The sequence below is a fragment of the Rhagoletis pomonella genome, unplaced genomic scaffold, assembly GCF_013731165.1.
Source record: "Rhagoletis pomonella isolate Grant_MI unplaced genomic scaffold, Rhpom_1.0 Rhpom_scaffold_00005, whole genome shotgun sequence".
NCBI lineage: Eukaryota > Metazoa > Arthropoda > Insecta > Diptera > Tephritidae > Rhagoletis > Rhagoletis pomonella.
In genome coordinates, this window is record NW_023458559.1 from 28,321,213 (window position 1) to 28,336,440 (window position 15,228).

Below are 15,228 nucleotides of genomic sequence, written 5' to 3' on the forward strand. Positions count from 1 at the left end.
TGCAAATAGGTATGTAGATAGGACAGTTTATTAGCGAAACTCGTAAAAGCAAAGCTCCATTCTTTGTGAAAAACTTAAAAAAATTCTTCAAAATTTTCACAAAAATTTTACTTTACTGAAAATTAAAGACAAAGTTACAATAGTTCAATGGGATTAATAAATCTAGGAGAAAATGGTTCCCAATCGAGTGATACTTGCGGGTTTACGTAAATGTATATCGATCCAGTCTTTCCAGTAATTATCACTTTTAGCCATAACTACGGTATTGGTAACATATGTAGCTGTGTAGAATTTCAGGACGTTAGCGTAAGCAGTTCCAGACATAAGCTATATGAGAAGTTCAGTTTGCATGGAAGGAAGGAGCCACGCCCCCTTTCCCAATGCATTTTCAATATATGCATCAGTGCTAAGTTTCAGTTCCCCAGCGTAATTGGTTTTAGTTATATATTGGTTTTTTACGTTTTAGTCTGTATAAGAATCTTAGGAATATCCCGAGCTAAATACCGAGTAAATTTTTGGTCAGAATATTTATTTTCAACGTGTTGCCAAATATGAACCAAGTCGATGCAGCCGTTTAGTAGTTTAGTGAAATGCATTGTAAAGAGAACTGTATGAAATTGTAAAACGAGGCGTCTCAGATTTCTTAATTTTTTTGGCAGCAACAACGAAAAGTTAAAATTTTTTTTAGCGAAAACCCTTCCAAACAGAAATAAAAAAAATTAAGTTTGTGGTTATATCAAGGCGAAAGTTTGAGAACGGTGCGTTGCTAACTCTAAATATAAACAACGACGCACTGGAAAAAGTTAATACGCTCAAATACCTAGGAATAATGATCGACGATAAACTAAAACAAAAAAAAAATGGATTCTATATTTTCATTTAGAGCTCTAGCAAAACTGCATTTAATTCCATACATTAGCTTTTGCGTGATGCGCTTGCAAACATACAGACAAACATACCGAAATTTTAGATTTGGCTTCTGTTGATCTAATAAACCCCCTATTAATTTTTCTTTAACATCTATTATGTACAGATATCGGCCTGTTGCAATTTTATTATTCTCAAGTACTCTCGTTTGATACCCATATGGCAACACTTTGTTTATATAGTAAATTTAACTGAATTAAAGTTTTCAAATAAGTGGCAACCAGCTTCAAGAATATTTTCAAAAGTAAGCTTCCTAATCCTCTTTAGTTTAATATTCGTATTGCAATATTTCATTTTTTTTTTTAAATTTCAATGAATACAATTTTTCAATCAGTTGGCAAATCCCCTAAAAATATTTTCAGGATTAAAATTTCCTATCTTCTTTAGTTTGATGCCAATATTGCAATATTTAATTTATGCTATCAATTATATTAAATTAAAGTTTTCAAATAGGTGGCAACCTTCCACAAACATATTTTCAGCTGTAGGCCTTTGTAAATTTCTTTCATTTGACAGCCATATTGCAGTATTCACATTACCGTATCAATTGACCTAAACTGAAATTTTAAACACAGGTGGCAACTCTCTAATTTTTTCTTCTATATTGGAAGCTAAATCTCTAGCGATACAACGGTGAAAACTGCATTCAATTCCATGTTTTCGACTGATGCGCGTACAAATATACAGACAGACAGACAGACAGACAGACAGACAGACAGACAGACAGACAGACAAAAATTCTAAAAATGGTTGATTTGGCTTCTGGTGCTCTAAAAAATAATATCTATAATATCTATAATGTACATACATCGACCTGTTACAATTTTATTATATGTATAGATTATTATTATTTTTCGTCTGGCATTGTTATTAATATTTCAAGTAACTGTTGAATTAAGTGGAAATTCATTTTTTAACACGTGGCAACCCTCCTAAATATACTTCTTAAATGAAGGATTTTAAACTCATTTCCATTGATAACCATCGGTTAGTACTTCATTTAACTTATAAAATAATTTTAGTTTAGCCCTTTAAACTGGGCAACCCTCAAACACATCAAAAATGTTCTAAGTTGTCAAACTAAGTATTTCTTGAAGCACTTTCAGTTGACATCCATGTTGATATTCAAAAAAAAAATTGGGTATAAAATAGTTGAATTAGACTTCTCAAATAGGTGGCAACCCTATTCAAAATATTTCCAAACTACTACCTTCTTAAACCTCTTTTGTATGACACCCATATAGCGATACCTAATTCACTTACCAAATTCCTTTAATTAAAATTAAAATAAATTTTTTTTAACACGTGGCAACCCTCCTATACGTAGTTAAGTTATAAAGTTTTTTCAAAACCATTTCGATTGATACCCATATTAAATAATTGATTTAAACGTTTAATTAATTTGAGCTTAATTTCTTAACAGGTAGCAACTTTTTTCAAAAAAGTAAAACCTTCTTGAACATCGACACCCTAAGCCCTTTAATTAGGTACCTCACTTTTGAAATTCGAGCGGACGGTGCGGATCTGAGGGCATTGATTAGTAAATAACTTGAGTTTAGTTATTTAAAAGGTGGCAACTTTTTTCGAAACAAGTAAGAGCAGCGCTGTCTTCGGCTATGCCGAAGGCTTCATACCTTTCATGAACATCTGCAAATTTTACTTTGACAGATTACTGCTTTTGAGTACATCTGCATACATCGATAGAGGAGTTACATACCTATATAAAAAATCGCATCTGAACAAACAGAGGTATGGAAGATATACCTTATATTAGCACCAATCTAAGTGATTTTCACTGCTATGTGATCGGTATGTAAACCGACACAATTTATTGCGTTTAGTTTCCTACATAAAGGAGATATATCGCAAAAACTGGTATCTGAACAATCAGTGCTATAGGAGATAAAGCTTATACAGCATAGATTTTGACGATTTTCTCAGTAGACTTTGTATTATTATTTATAAAATATCTTACGAAATTTATCGGTTTTAGCTGTTCAAATAAAGGAGTTTTACAGTAAAAACCCATATCTGAACAATCAGATGTATGGAAGATATATGTTGTAGTCACCCGATCCTTGTTATTTTCACTGTAAGTATTCTGTTAATAATGAGTGAAAATGGTGCGAAATTTCATGTTCCTAGCTGCATAAATGCATGAATTATAACGAAAAATCTCATATCTGAACAATCAGTTGTATGGGAGCTATAGGTTATAGTTATCCGATCTTTTTAATTTTCACTGTAAGTTTTCTGTTGATAATTATTGAAAACAGTGCGGAATTTCCTGTTCCCAGCTATATAAATGGAGGAGTTATAACGAAAAATTTTATATCTGAACAATCAGTTGTATGGGAGCTATAGATTATAGTGAACCGATCTTTGTAATTTTCACTGTAAGCATTCTGTTAATAATGGGTGCAAGTGCTGCAAAATTGCATGTTCGTAGCTGCATAAATGTAGAAGTTATAACGAAAAATCTCATATCTGAACAATCAGTTGTATGGGAGCTATAGGTTATAGTGACCCGATCTTTGTAATTTCCACTGTAAGTATTCTGTTGATAATATGTGCAAGTACTGCAAAATTTCATGTTCCTAGCTGCATAAATGGAGAAGTTATAACGAAAAATCTCATATCTGAACAATCAGTTGTATGGGAGCTATATGTTATAGTGGTCCGATTCTTCCGGTTCCGACAAATGATTAATACATTATAAAAATACACCCACTTACCAAATTTGATCCGGATATCTCGAAAACTGAGAGACTAGATTGCATACAAACAGACAGACAGACGGACAGACGGACAGACGGACAGACGGACATGGATAAATCAACTCAGCTCGACGTTCTGATCAAATAAGTATACATTTTAATGGGTCTATCTCTTTTTGTTCTGGTACTTACAAACATCGGACCAAAGTTATAATACCATTTCATGCTCATGAAAGGTATAAAAATAAAACCATCTACAGGCGAAGCGCTTTAACTTGACACCCCCCATATTTGAAAATCGAGCGAACGGTGCAGATCTTTTATGCTGCACAAAAAATGCCTTCGCGTATTATATACATAGATATCCAGCATATCGTTCAATAAAATTTGAAAGAAACAAAACTAATTTTTGTATTTCCAAAAAGTTTTAAGGGTGCCTTTGCTGAACCTACAGATGTTGAGTTGGCTGCTTGTTGTGCTTTCCGAGTTCCGACTCATAATTCAATTGGCAACATTTTGCAGCATTCACGTAGAAATTGATATGTTCTTCTATAGTAGCCTGTCCGTCAAACTCTCCATGTTCTCCTAATGACTGATGCGCGGTGACTGAAAGAACAACAATGCCAATGCTTAACCCTAGAACACACACCTAGAAAATACCACGTAAACACACACCCGGGATACGTTTGTACCCGGGACCTTATTTTGCGGTTTTTTTAATGCTTATTCAACCGATTTCTATGATTTTTTTTGAAATGTATATTTTAATATATAACAAGTATTTTGTCTTTTGTTTCATTCGAATATTCCTACTGGTTCCAGCGATATGGGCAAATAAAGTCAGGACATGCAACAGTGGATTTTTGTTTTTGTTGTTGTCCTGATAAATGCAAAACAAAATAATATAATTTATAATAATATACTTGTAGAGTAACAACGAATACACATTTTTGTTTTTATTTCATTGAAATATTCTACCTGGTTCAAAAGATATGTGCAAAAAGGTCGCGCAAGGTATGGGTACATAGGTAGCAAATACACTGGTATAACTGGTTTTGGTATTTTATATGCAGCTGCAAGGGTTGTTTTCACACGAGGTGTTGTTATAAATGCTGCCTGTTGATATTTTCAATGTAAACATATACTAATTTTTTTTTATTATGCAGGCTAACGGAGGAACAGCGAGAATTATATATACAATCTTTATTTGATGAAATTTGTGACGATGACGCTCCCTATGACTTTGACTCAGAAGATGAAGAAGAAATTCAAATCAATGACATTGAAATTGCTGATGACGATGCTGAAGTTTCGCAAAGTGCCGCAGAAGTATTACCTGATTATGCGGACTATGAGGATGATGAAGAAGAAGAAGTAGAAGAAAATAATGAATTACCTGCTAGTGCCGAAAAATTTGTTGCACGTGATGGTACTGAGTGGATGAAAGAACCAAATGTAAGTCGTCAGGTACTCAGACAAAATATTATAAGAGAACGTTCTGGACCAGCTAGATGCACTGAAATGTTGTCAATAGAGCAAACATTCACATGTTTCATGAACGTTGAAATGGCTGATATAATTATGCGCCACACAAATAAGTTAGCAAAAGAAACTTATAATGCTTACAACAATGCGCATCCAAACACAACTCCTAAGTCATGGACGCCTGTGTCAATAACAGAGCTGTATGCATTTTTTGGCATACTTATTATGACTGGTGCGAACCATAGCAATGGAGAACATGTTCGAGATTTATGGAGCGTCAAAAACTATCCTTTATATCGCGCCACAATGGGAGTGAACCGTTTCTGTTCGATATTGCGGTTCCTAAGATTTGACGATAAAAACACTCGTGCAACACGCTTACTAACTGATAAAGCAGCACCGATCAGTGAGTTGTGGACGATGATGAACAATAATCTTGCTGCACATTACAAGCCCAGCTCATGCTTGACGATTGATGAACAATTATTTCCTTACCGTGGACGCACGCGGTTTACGCAGTACATACCGTCAAAACCTGCTAAATATGGTATCAAGGTTTGGTGGATTTGCGATGCCACAAATGCATATCCACTGCATGGACAAATATATACTGGCCAAGCAGAAACTGGTAGGGAAACGAACCAAGGCGAACGAGTGGTGAAGGATTTGTCTGCCAAATACCAAGGAAGTGGCCGAAACATTACAATGCACAATTTGTTTACGACCTTGCCAGTTGCAGAACTGCTTCTCACCTGGAAACTCACGATCGTTGGAACTTAGCGCAAAAACAAATCATATATTCCTCAAGAAATGAAGCAGAACAAAAACAGGACAATTGGTTCAACGACATTTGGCTTCAAAAATAATGTGACAATGTGCTCTTATGTTCCCAAAAAAATAAAGCAGTAATTTTGCTTTCGACCATGCATAATGATGCTGAAATAGCTGACAGTGGGAAACCTGAAATAATTGAATATTATAATCGTACCAAAGGTGGTGTTGATCGAATGGACCAAATGTTTGCGGAATATCCAACACAAAGACAAACAAAACGATGGCCACTAGCGATGTTCTTCAACATGTTGGACATTACAGCTCTTGCAGCCTACATTGTCTACGATATGAATAACCCTATGTTGCCTTAGAGAACAAACAACAAGCGTAAGCAGATCCTGCGCAGCTTGGCTGAAGCATTGTGTATGCCCATTATTGAAGCCAGAGCCATAAATCGTCAAGTGACGCGAAATTTTTCGACTAAAATTGCTATTGAAGCATATTTCAACCGACCGGTGGAATCAATGGTGTCAACAGCAGCATCAACATCTGCCGCAGCGCGCACGCCAAAACCTGTGTCCGGATCTTGCTATTTATGTTACGCACAAGAGGAAAAACGCCGTAGAAAAACCAGAAAGCTGTGCGACAAATGTAAGAAGCCAATGTGTCTTGAACATTCGGTCACATCAACAAATTGCTCTATTTGCCATGATTTTCCTTAGATATAAGATGCATTTTTATAATTTTTATAATAAAAGTCAATAATATAATGTGTGAAATGAATATTTTTAATTTTTCAAATAAAAAAATAATATAAAAAATGTTTTTTTTTTATTATTATGAGGATTTTTACTATTGGGGTACAAACGTATCCCCGGTGTGTGTTTACGTATATAATGTGTTTGGAAGGCTGTAGCTCCTGAACCAATGGTCCGATCTGGTTCAAATTTTGAATTTGAACTCAAAACTAAATAATCTTCCTAGATCCGGTATAGAGGTATAGCGGTTCAAAAGTTACAACACTTCAAAGATGAAAGTGGATACATTTGTACCCGGGTGTGTGTTCTAGGGTTAAATTATGGAGGAATCACTTTTTCACCCTACTGAGTGGTGGCAGCACTGAAAGCTGCTGGGAAGACGAACCCGGACACCAAGTCCATCATGACAGAGTCGATTTGCTACTTGAGCTGACAACCAGCTGAGCTATTCAAGTACGGCCGTGAGGAGCTGATGAGATGCACGCATCAACTCTAATGCAGAATACGGCCAGATCAACCCATGGAAGTATGTTCTGCCCAATCCAAAAGAAAGGCAACCCTGCCATACGCGCCAACTACCGCAGGATCACCCTTCTAAGCATAGGTTACAAGGTCTTGTCGAGTGTGAAATACTGAAGCCCACCGTCAACAAGCTGATTGTGTGGATTTAGTCCTGGAAAATTACCCATAGACGAAGTATTCACAATACGCCAAATCTTTGAAAAGATCTGCGAGAAAAGATCGACACTCACCAACTATTTGTCACCCCAAAGTCGCTTTCGACAGCTTTAAAGGGAGTTGCATATACGCCGCGATATCTGAATTTGGTGTACCTGAATAAGTGATACGGCTGTGTAAAATGACGTTGAGCAATACCGCCGTCGGAGGTGGAAAATACCTCGCCGAGCCGATCGCTACCAAACGGGGTTTCAGACAGGGCGACTCCTTTTATGCGATTTCATTAATCTGATGTTGGAGAAGATAATAAGAGCTGCAGAACTGAACTGCTCGGTGAGAAGAACCGCGAAGTTTGTTCTGCCTTTTCCAAGTTGGATAAGATAAAAAAGGTGATTGGTTCTGGCGGTAAACGTGGACAAGACGAAGTATCTCCTGTTATCAAACAAACAGTCAGCGCATTAGCATCTTGGCACCCACGTCGCTGTTGCAAGTTATATTTTCGAGAACGTGGAGAAATTCTTTAACTTAGGAACCAGCTTTAATACCGATAACACTGTTCGAATCTAAATCGAGCGCAGAATCACTCTTGTCAACAAGTGCTATTTACGACTGAGCAGGAATTTCATGAGTAAAGTCCTCTATCGATGTACGAAAACCATACTCTATAAGTCATTCATCATGCCCGTTCTGTTATAGGGCGCAGAAGCATGGGCAATGACAACACCTGATGAGGCAGCTCTTGGAGTATTTGCGGGCATTTACGCGTTGGCGACTGCGAGTACCGCGGACGATGACACGATGAGCTGTATGGACGTTACAACGATATGAATATAGCTCAACTCAACGACGTTTCAGCTCTGAAGGTATTCAACTCGGAACCCACTAGTGGTAGTAGAGGAAGAGGGAGATTCCCACTGCTATGGAAAGACCAAGTGGAGAAGAACTTGGCATCATTTGGCATTTGTTGACCTCGGCCAAAATCAGTTAGGCTGTTGGAGCGCTAGGGATGCGCTGTGATAGCTGCCCGTGATCTATTACTTAGCAGATCCTTTGAAGTTGTTCTGCTATAGTCTTAAATGTCTTGGTCTCTTAATATTTCTCCGCCGCTTGTTTCTGAAAGATAATATGGATTTAAATTTGTTGTTGTTTGGGAGGATATTCATCCAAACAAACTTCTACTTTAGGTAATCCATCCACTTTTTCATTCAATTTGTTGCTCCACCTTGCTCAGCTCCATATTTTAATTGGCTTAGGGCTGGTTTGAATAGATGCTACAGCTTAAAGTATTGCCTGGCTATAAAAATAAAGTATTGCTCTAATTTTATCTTAAGGGCTAACAGTTCCCAAGAAGCTATTTTCGGAAAAGTCACCACAGCTTACCTTAAACCTATCACTGGAGCACCGAACCTGTCCCACAAACCGTGTTATTTTATTCGGAGTCTTATTTGGAAGAAAGTTCCAAGGCAGTTACAATATATTTGACTACGTCAGGATATTTGACGGCGTGTTGTCAAGTGAAGAACTGTGCTCTTAACGTCTGAGATTTTTTCTATATTTTAAAAATCATGCCTGCATATTCAACGTCGTCGCCCTTTCCATAGTCTGGCTAAGTGATCGTTTACTACAAGGAACTAAAGTAGGGTAGAAAATACCCATACATTTGAACGCATTTCATAGACCAGTTGGTCACGAAAGATTGGCAAAGGACGTAGCCAAGCGATACTCTAACTACAAATAGTAGTACATACCTATGCCTTTTTGGACAAATGGTCTCGATATAGATTCACTGGAAGTGTAATCGAAAGGTTCCGTGTTGTCAAGGATGACACAGATTGTAGTCTAAGTAGACTCGATGACCCTTTAGTTATTTTCTACCTGACACTATAGAGCCAAATCCATATACTAACTGTGATATATGTACATAGAATATTATTATGTAAAATCGCATATATTTACTTTACCAAGTCTAATTATTTCAGAACCATACGTACCGTTATCCTTTTTAAGAGGTGTGTACTATTACAATTTGCCTAGTTTTTGACAGAATTTTATATGTTGCCTTTGTAATTTTGATTTTTTTACTATCAAAAATTTCATTCCATTTTTTTTTTTATTTGCAGGTTGTGCCTTTTTAACTTACTTTAGCCCGGAGAGCACAACAACGGCTGCAAATTCGCCAACAACGCCACAAGCAGCTGTGCTCAATGATAAAACGGCCTTAACAGGGGTAAGTGAGAACCAATTTTATGAAATTACGCACATTTAAATCACACAATTAGTAGTGGTAGTTGCTTGCTGTTGCTTACATACCCCTTTTATATTTTAATATTCGACTCCACAAAAAAAAATTTAGATGTATATTAGAAAAATGATACATTTATAAGTTCTTTTAAAATTTATTGCAAAACATTAAAACCAAACCATTGAAAAATGTAGACAAATAAATACGTTAGTAAGTACAAAATATTTTTGCTCAAAAACTCTTTAAAACTTAGTATTTTTTGTAGCCACTTCTACTACTTATTTATTTATTTTCTTTTTCCTTTTTATTTATGTTTACATTTTGATTTTTATTTTTGGGTTTGTTTTTAATTTATTTCTGAATAAACAAAGAAGCATATTTCTTTTATAAATGCTAAAAATTCTATTTCGTTAAAAAAGCAATGCGAATCTACAAAATTAGGTTTTCAACTTGAACAAGTTTAGATTTTTGTTCAGAAATTTTTGTAAAAGCAGTTTGTTTCAACCTCTTTAATTTAAAAAAAAATTTCAGATAATTTAAGGGAATTTAGGTAAATATTTTTAAATCTTATATATTTTTTTCTCTGGAAAAAAAATTAGGAAAAATTTTGAATTTTTCTATAAAGAATACAAGTTTAAAAAAATTTGCAATAAAAAATCTTAATTTTACACTTTTAGACATTTCAAAAATTAAAGGAAAAAATTTAATTGCGTAAATATTTCTCATGCATTACTTGCCATCAAGCATGTGTAAATTTAAAATTCTGAAAAATACTATAATAGTTGAAAGAATAGATAAGCATTAATGGTCCAAACTCAAATAAATTTTTTGTTGCAAAAGATTTATAAAAATTGGATGAAAAAAAATTTAATCTTTCTAATTTTTTTGAATGCCAAAATTTCGCCGTAAATACTTGAAACTAAATTTTTTTAATAAAAAAATTATGAATTGAATAGTATAGCATACCAATCAAATAAAAATCTGCCAAAAATATCCTCAAAGCTTTTCTAAATATCCGCTGATAATATTACGCATTTCAACTTCCAGCGTTAAGCCCACTTTTAGGCGTTGATGCTCTTTATTCACGCTACGCATGCCCAGCTTATCATTTCGAGACTCAGTTGTAATTATTTACAGATTTTTTCGCTGCGAATGTTCACCACCATTCTGACCAACAACGAAACTGTACAGTTCACAGTCCACAAAATTTACCGCCGACAACCAACCACATTTTTAGAGTGAAATGTGGTTGCAGTGGTCAATGGAATTTTGCTTTATTACATGCTTTCGCAATTTAATGCCAGCGCACATAATTATCTACATATCTATATATGTATACATTCGCATTTACATACTTATCTATCTATGAAGTCGCGTATTTGCATTCGAATTTTGTCGATGAATATTCTATGCATTATCATTACTGTTTGTTGTTAGCCAGAGGCTTAATCGGCCCCGTAATGTTTGCTGCTGACATTGTTGTTGCCGCTGTACACTATATGTACTTATCGGCGAGAAATCAGCATAAAGTCACATAAATTCAAATGTTACCAAATGTTGGGTTTGCAGGCAAAAGCCACAAATCAAGCGAACTCAAACATCTGTATATAAATTTAGGCCTACATACTACTTACATATGCATGAGTAGTACGTGTGTGTGTGTGTGCATGTGACTTCATGCACGCAAACCACAACTGTATACAGTTAAAATAAACTCATTATTCACATGCGTCTAATTCAATGTAAATTCCAACTGGCCGCAACCTTCAAAATCAGCGCATATCTAACTGATATAAACAGCTTCCGGCTAGGGCAGACATAATTTTTTTTCGTATATATTCGTATGTATTTGACTGACCTATGGTGCAAGTTATATTTTGCAAAATTGCTCATTATGCGTTTGTCGCGCTTGCAAAAAGTGGTTATTTGTGCGTGACTGAATTTATGGTGTTGTTGCAGCTCATGTTATTGTTGTTGCTGTTAATGTATTGGTGATTATCAGATTTTATTTAGCCGATTTTGCATACCACAAGGGAGTGAGAGTCATAGATTTTACTCAACCATGCATGTCTATGTATGTGTGCGAGTGTGTTTGCTCTTTTGCATTTGTTGCATACAGTTTGGTGGCGCGCATTCGGTTCTGTGCTTCATTATGGTGGGCGCATTTTGATTTTTGATTGTGTCGCTATTATTTGTGCCTAATCAGATTTGAGCGAGACTGGTGCAAAAGCTGATTGTTTAAGAATGTGCGTACGTTTTGGATATTTACATATATGTCAAGGGAGTATCAATAAATTTATCGGAATGATTCCAGACTGCATTAATAGATATAAATAATCCTTCATTCAAAGCAAACTGGTCTCCTTTTTGTTCCAATTGCGATGAGCTAATGGTGCGGCAAATGAACCCTAAGGATATCCTTCGGATCGGGAAGCCACAACTCTCAATTCTGGTGCGTGTGCCTGCAGGTCACTGGCCGATTGAGATTCAGGCAGTGAGATTAAAGATCATAGTGGACTCCGTCTCTCGCGGTTGCATGTAGAACCACAAGGTGGAGTCATCTCTATACTTCCTCTTAGACTGCCCATATTTTGCTAGATTGCGGATTAGGCACCTGGGATCATACTTTCAAACTGACCCGATGGAGCAATCTACCTGCGAAATCTCTCGGCACCAACCGATTCTCGCCTGATGCTAGCAGTTGCGGTGCTCAGTGAGCTCCTTGACAAGGGCGAACCACCTTAGTCTAACTTTACCTAAGCTAATGAAATCCTTATATGAAGAAAGGCAAAGAACTGTAGTGGTTTCAGGTACTGGACTTCATGTTAACTCTAGATTTTTCCTCAATCCTGGAGTAGGAGAGGTTTATAGCCTTATTTATTATTTACCTCGAACGATAGACAGCATGAACGATTCATTTTAGACGGCTTAAATGTAAGCGAGACGATTTTAACGTAATCGATGCAAATGAAGAAATACGAAATTAGTAAAAGAATGACAAAAATTTTTCCCTAAAGTCCTATTCTGTCTATTTAGCTATTCTTTGGTGTTTTCGTACCATTAGTTATATCTAGGAATTCAGTATAGAATGATGCTATCCTCTCAGAGGAAATGTAAGTTTATCCGAATCACCAAATCGTCTACTTTTTGGGTGCGATTAAAGGCGCTATTTCATTCATCGCCTTCAATTACGTCCAGTAAGAGGGGTCCATCCATATATGTAATACTTCTATATTGGCAGTAAGCTATCTTCTCAATGTGTAAGCATTCCGAAATCAAAGCGAGATAGTCTAGTACCGTTTTTGTCAATGTATTGTGTACTTGAGTGCCGTTTTTGTATATGTGTTGTGTACATGTTTATTTATAAACGTATGTGTTCCTTTTCTTTCGTACGTGTTTATTGATATATCTGTACTGTAGTGTTTTCGGACGGTACTAGCTCTTACTGCCAATATAGGAGTATTACATATATGGGTCCATCCTAGTTCTCTGCTTAAGGGCTCTTTCCCATCGTGAGTACCAGAGCAGTGAAATGCACATTCTAAGCTTTTTCCATCTCAACCGGAAACGGAGGACAAATAGAGACATCTCCTTGTCTGTCTTGTAGGAATATTCTGTGTATCATGTGAAAATGCAAGTACGTTGGTTTATGCGATTCTGCTATTTCATTATTTTAAGTGCTCTTTGAATGTCATCTTACAGTCGATAATCTGCAAGTGTTTAAGTTGAGGTCTAATACCTGTTGTTTCAGTTGTATAGGCAATGAAGTGTTTTGGCTGCGGTAGGTTAAGACAAACCATAAAGCGGAATAGTCTAGTATATGCCACGAAGCCCAGTGAAGGCAACTTTTTCTTTAAGATCGAGAAATTGTTGAAATCAAGTATGGGTTATATTTCGATGGAACGTGAGGTTCCGAGTGGAAAGTAGTCTAGCTGCATCTGTTTTCAAAGCCCAATAACCCCTAGTACTGAGTTGACAGATACATTCTTTGATAGGAAAACCAGGGGTTTGTTAGAAAATAACTTGGCTTTTGTCTACATATTTAGCAAAGCACTAAGATTTCGGACGAGGTATACTACCTACTGCTTTGATTGAAAGCACTGTGGTCGGTTGCAAGTTTTGCTGCGCGTAAGAAATCATGAGATATCAGAACGGACCAACTAACAGTCAGCTGGCCATAGTGGATATATTTTGTTGGTTCAGATATTATATGTATTTCCTCGTCATTTTTAATGGAGGTCTCAAAAATTTTTCGTATTTAGAAACGGCAGTTTTAATAACTTTCTTGAATTCTGATACGTGAAATATCTATTAGGGAAGAACGTTGTGAGCTATACAAAAATTCTTCGAAAGCGGCTCTGGTGGATTGGAACCTCATATTGGACCGTTCTGTCTCTTCTAGTGTCTCACAGTTTCCCATTTATTTGCAAGTATAATAATAATAAAATGGTCATTGACCGGTATAGTCCCAGGTCTGATAAGGTTAAGGAGTGCCCTTTTTTAACGGATCAAGTAAGGTTGGTGGCGATTTTGGACAACACCCATTTAAGTGCATGTTCCTTAAGAAAATCATAACACAGACATGTCAAAACAACACCAAATTGACGGATTTTGAGCTGGCAGCTTGAAGTGGCCACCATCGCTCAATCTTCGCCGGGTCTATGAAAATAGAAGCACTCGGGTCTGTTTCGTTGAATAACACTGCGGCAGCGACATGAGCTGATGTTTCCCATAAAATAGCCGCGTATGAGAAAAGAATTGTAGGATATGCCATGAATCGAGAATTTGCGGAGCCTTTCGGTGCACCCTTTATTCATAAATAGAATGGTGCTTACCTAAACCTAGACAAACTAAAGAATGAATGATTATTTTTTTTTTGCCGGAACCAGGCATATAATTACGTGTGCAGAAAACAACACTCAGACTAATGCCATCCTTTGTATTGTTTTCATGTCTGCTTTAACCGGCCTGCTTTAAATTTGCACGATTTATAAATAAATCTAAGCAGATTGTTGGGTGTCAAAGAGCTCAGGTGTTCGTCCCTCAAATCATCGTAGCCAAATTCCTCGTATCTAATTCTTGAAAGGGTGGGACAGCGGCACCAAAAGTGTACCACCGTCTCATCCTTTTCAAGGCAGGATGGGCAAATGGAGTTGTCATGTACGTCTATCACAGTCAGGTGTTAGTGCCACGTGAAGTAACCAGTCAGCAGTCCAACAAGTTGTCTGCAGTCCCGTCTGCTCAGTGAGAGCAAAAAACTAGATTGACCTTCTGAGATTGAAGGCAACACCTGCAGCCGTCGATGCATCCTAGTCATTGCTGAGCGAAGTATTCACATAGTTACTGATGGTCGCTTCGGTAGCCGAAGTGGGGAGTGATCCAACTAGTTGCGGACCGACGAATGCCTCGTTTGAGCCAACGCTGTTTCAATACCAAGTACTCCCGAGTGGCCAGGCATCCAGAGAAAATCAAGCTCATTACATTTACCAAAATAATATAGTTGATACTTGCATTTCCGTGCTAGTTTGGAAGTAGTTAGAGGGTTGGCTAATGCCTTAATGATAGAATCTCTTCAAAGGTACTCATTGCGTACTATTCTGTGGCATAGAAAAGACGCAAATGCTCGGATATCTGCCGCCAGCAATTT

The 15,228-nt window shown here is 36.7% G+C and overlaps 1 protein-coding gene across 1 annotated transcript in view; it reads left to right on the forward strand.

Moving 5' to 3' along the window:
* Nucleotides 1-15,228, forward strand: part of LOC118740051 (ras-interacting protein RIP3-like) — a 342,513-nt gene that overhangs the window by 293,567 nt on the left and 33,718 nt on the right. Inside the window, exon 4 of the mRNA XM_036471547.1 lies at nucleotides 9,460-9,566. Coding sequence (XP_036327440.1) covers nucleotides 9,460-9,566 — 107 coding nt within the window. The remainder of the gene's footprint in view (nucleotides 1-9,459; nucleotides 9,567-15,228) is intronic.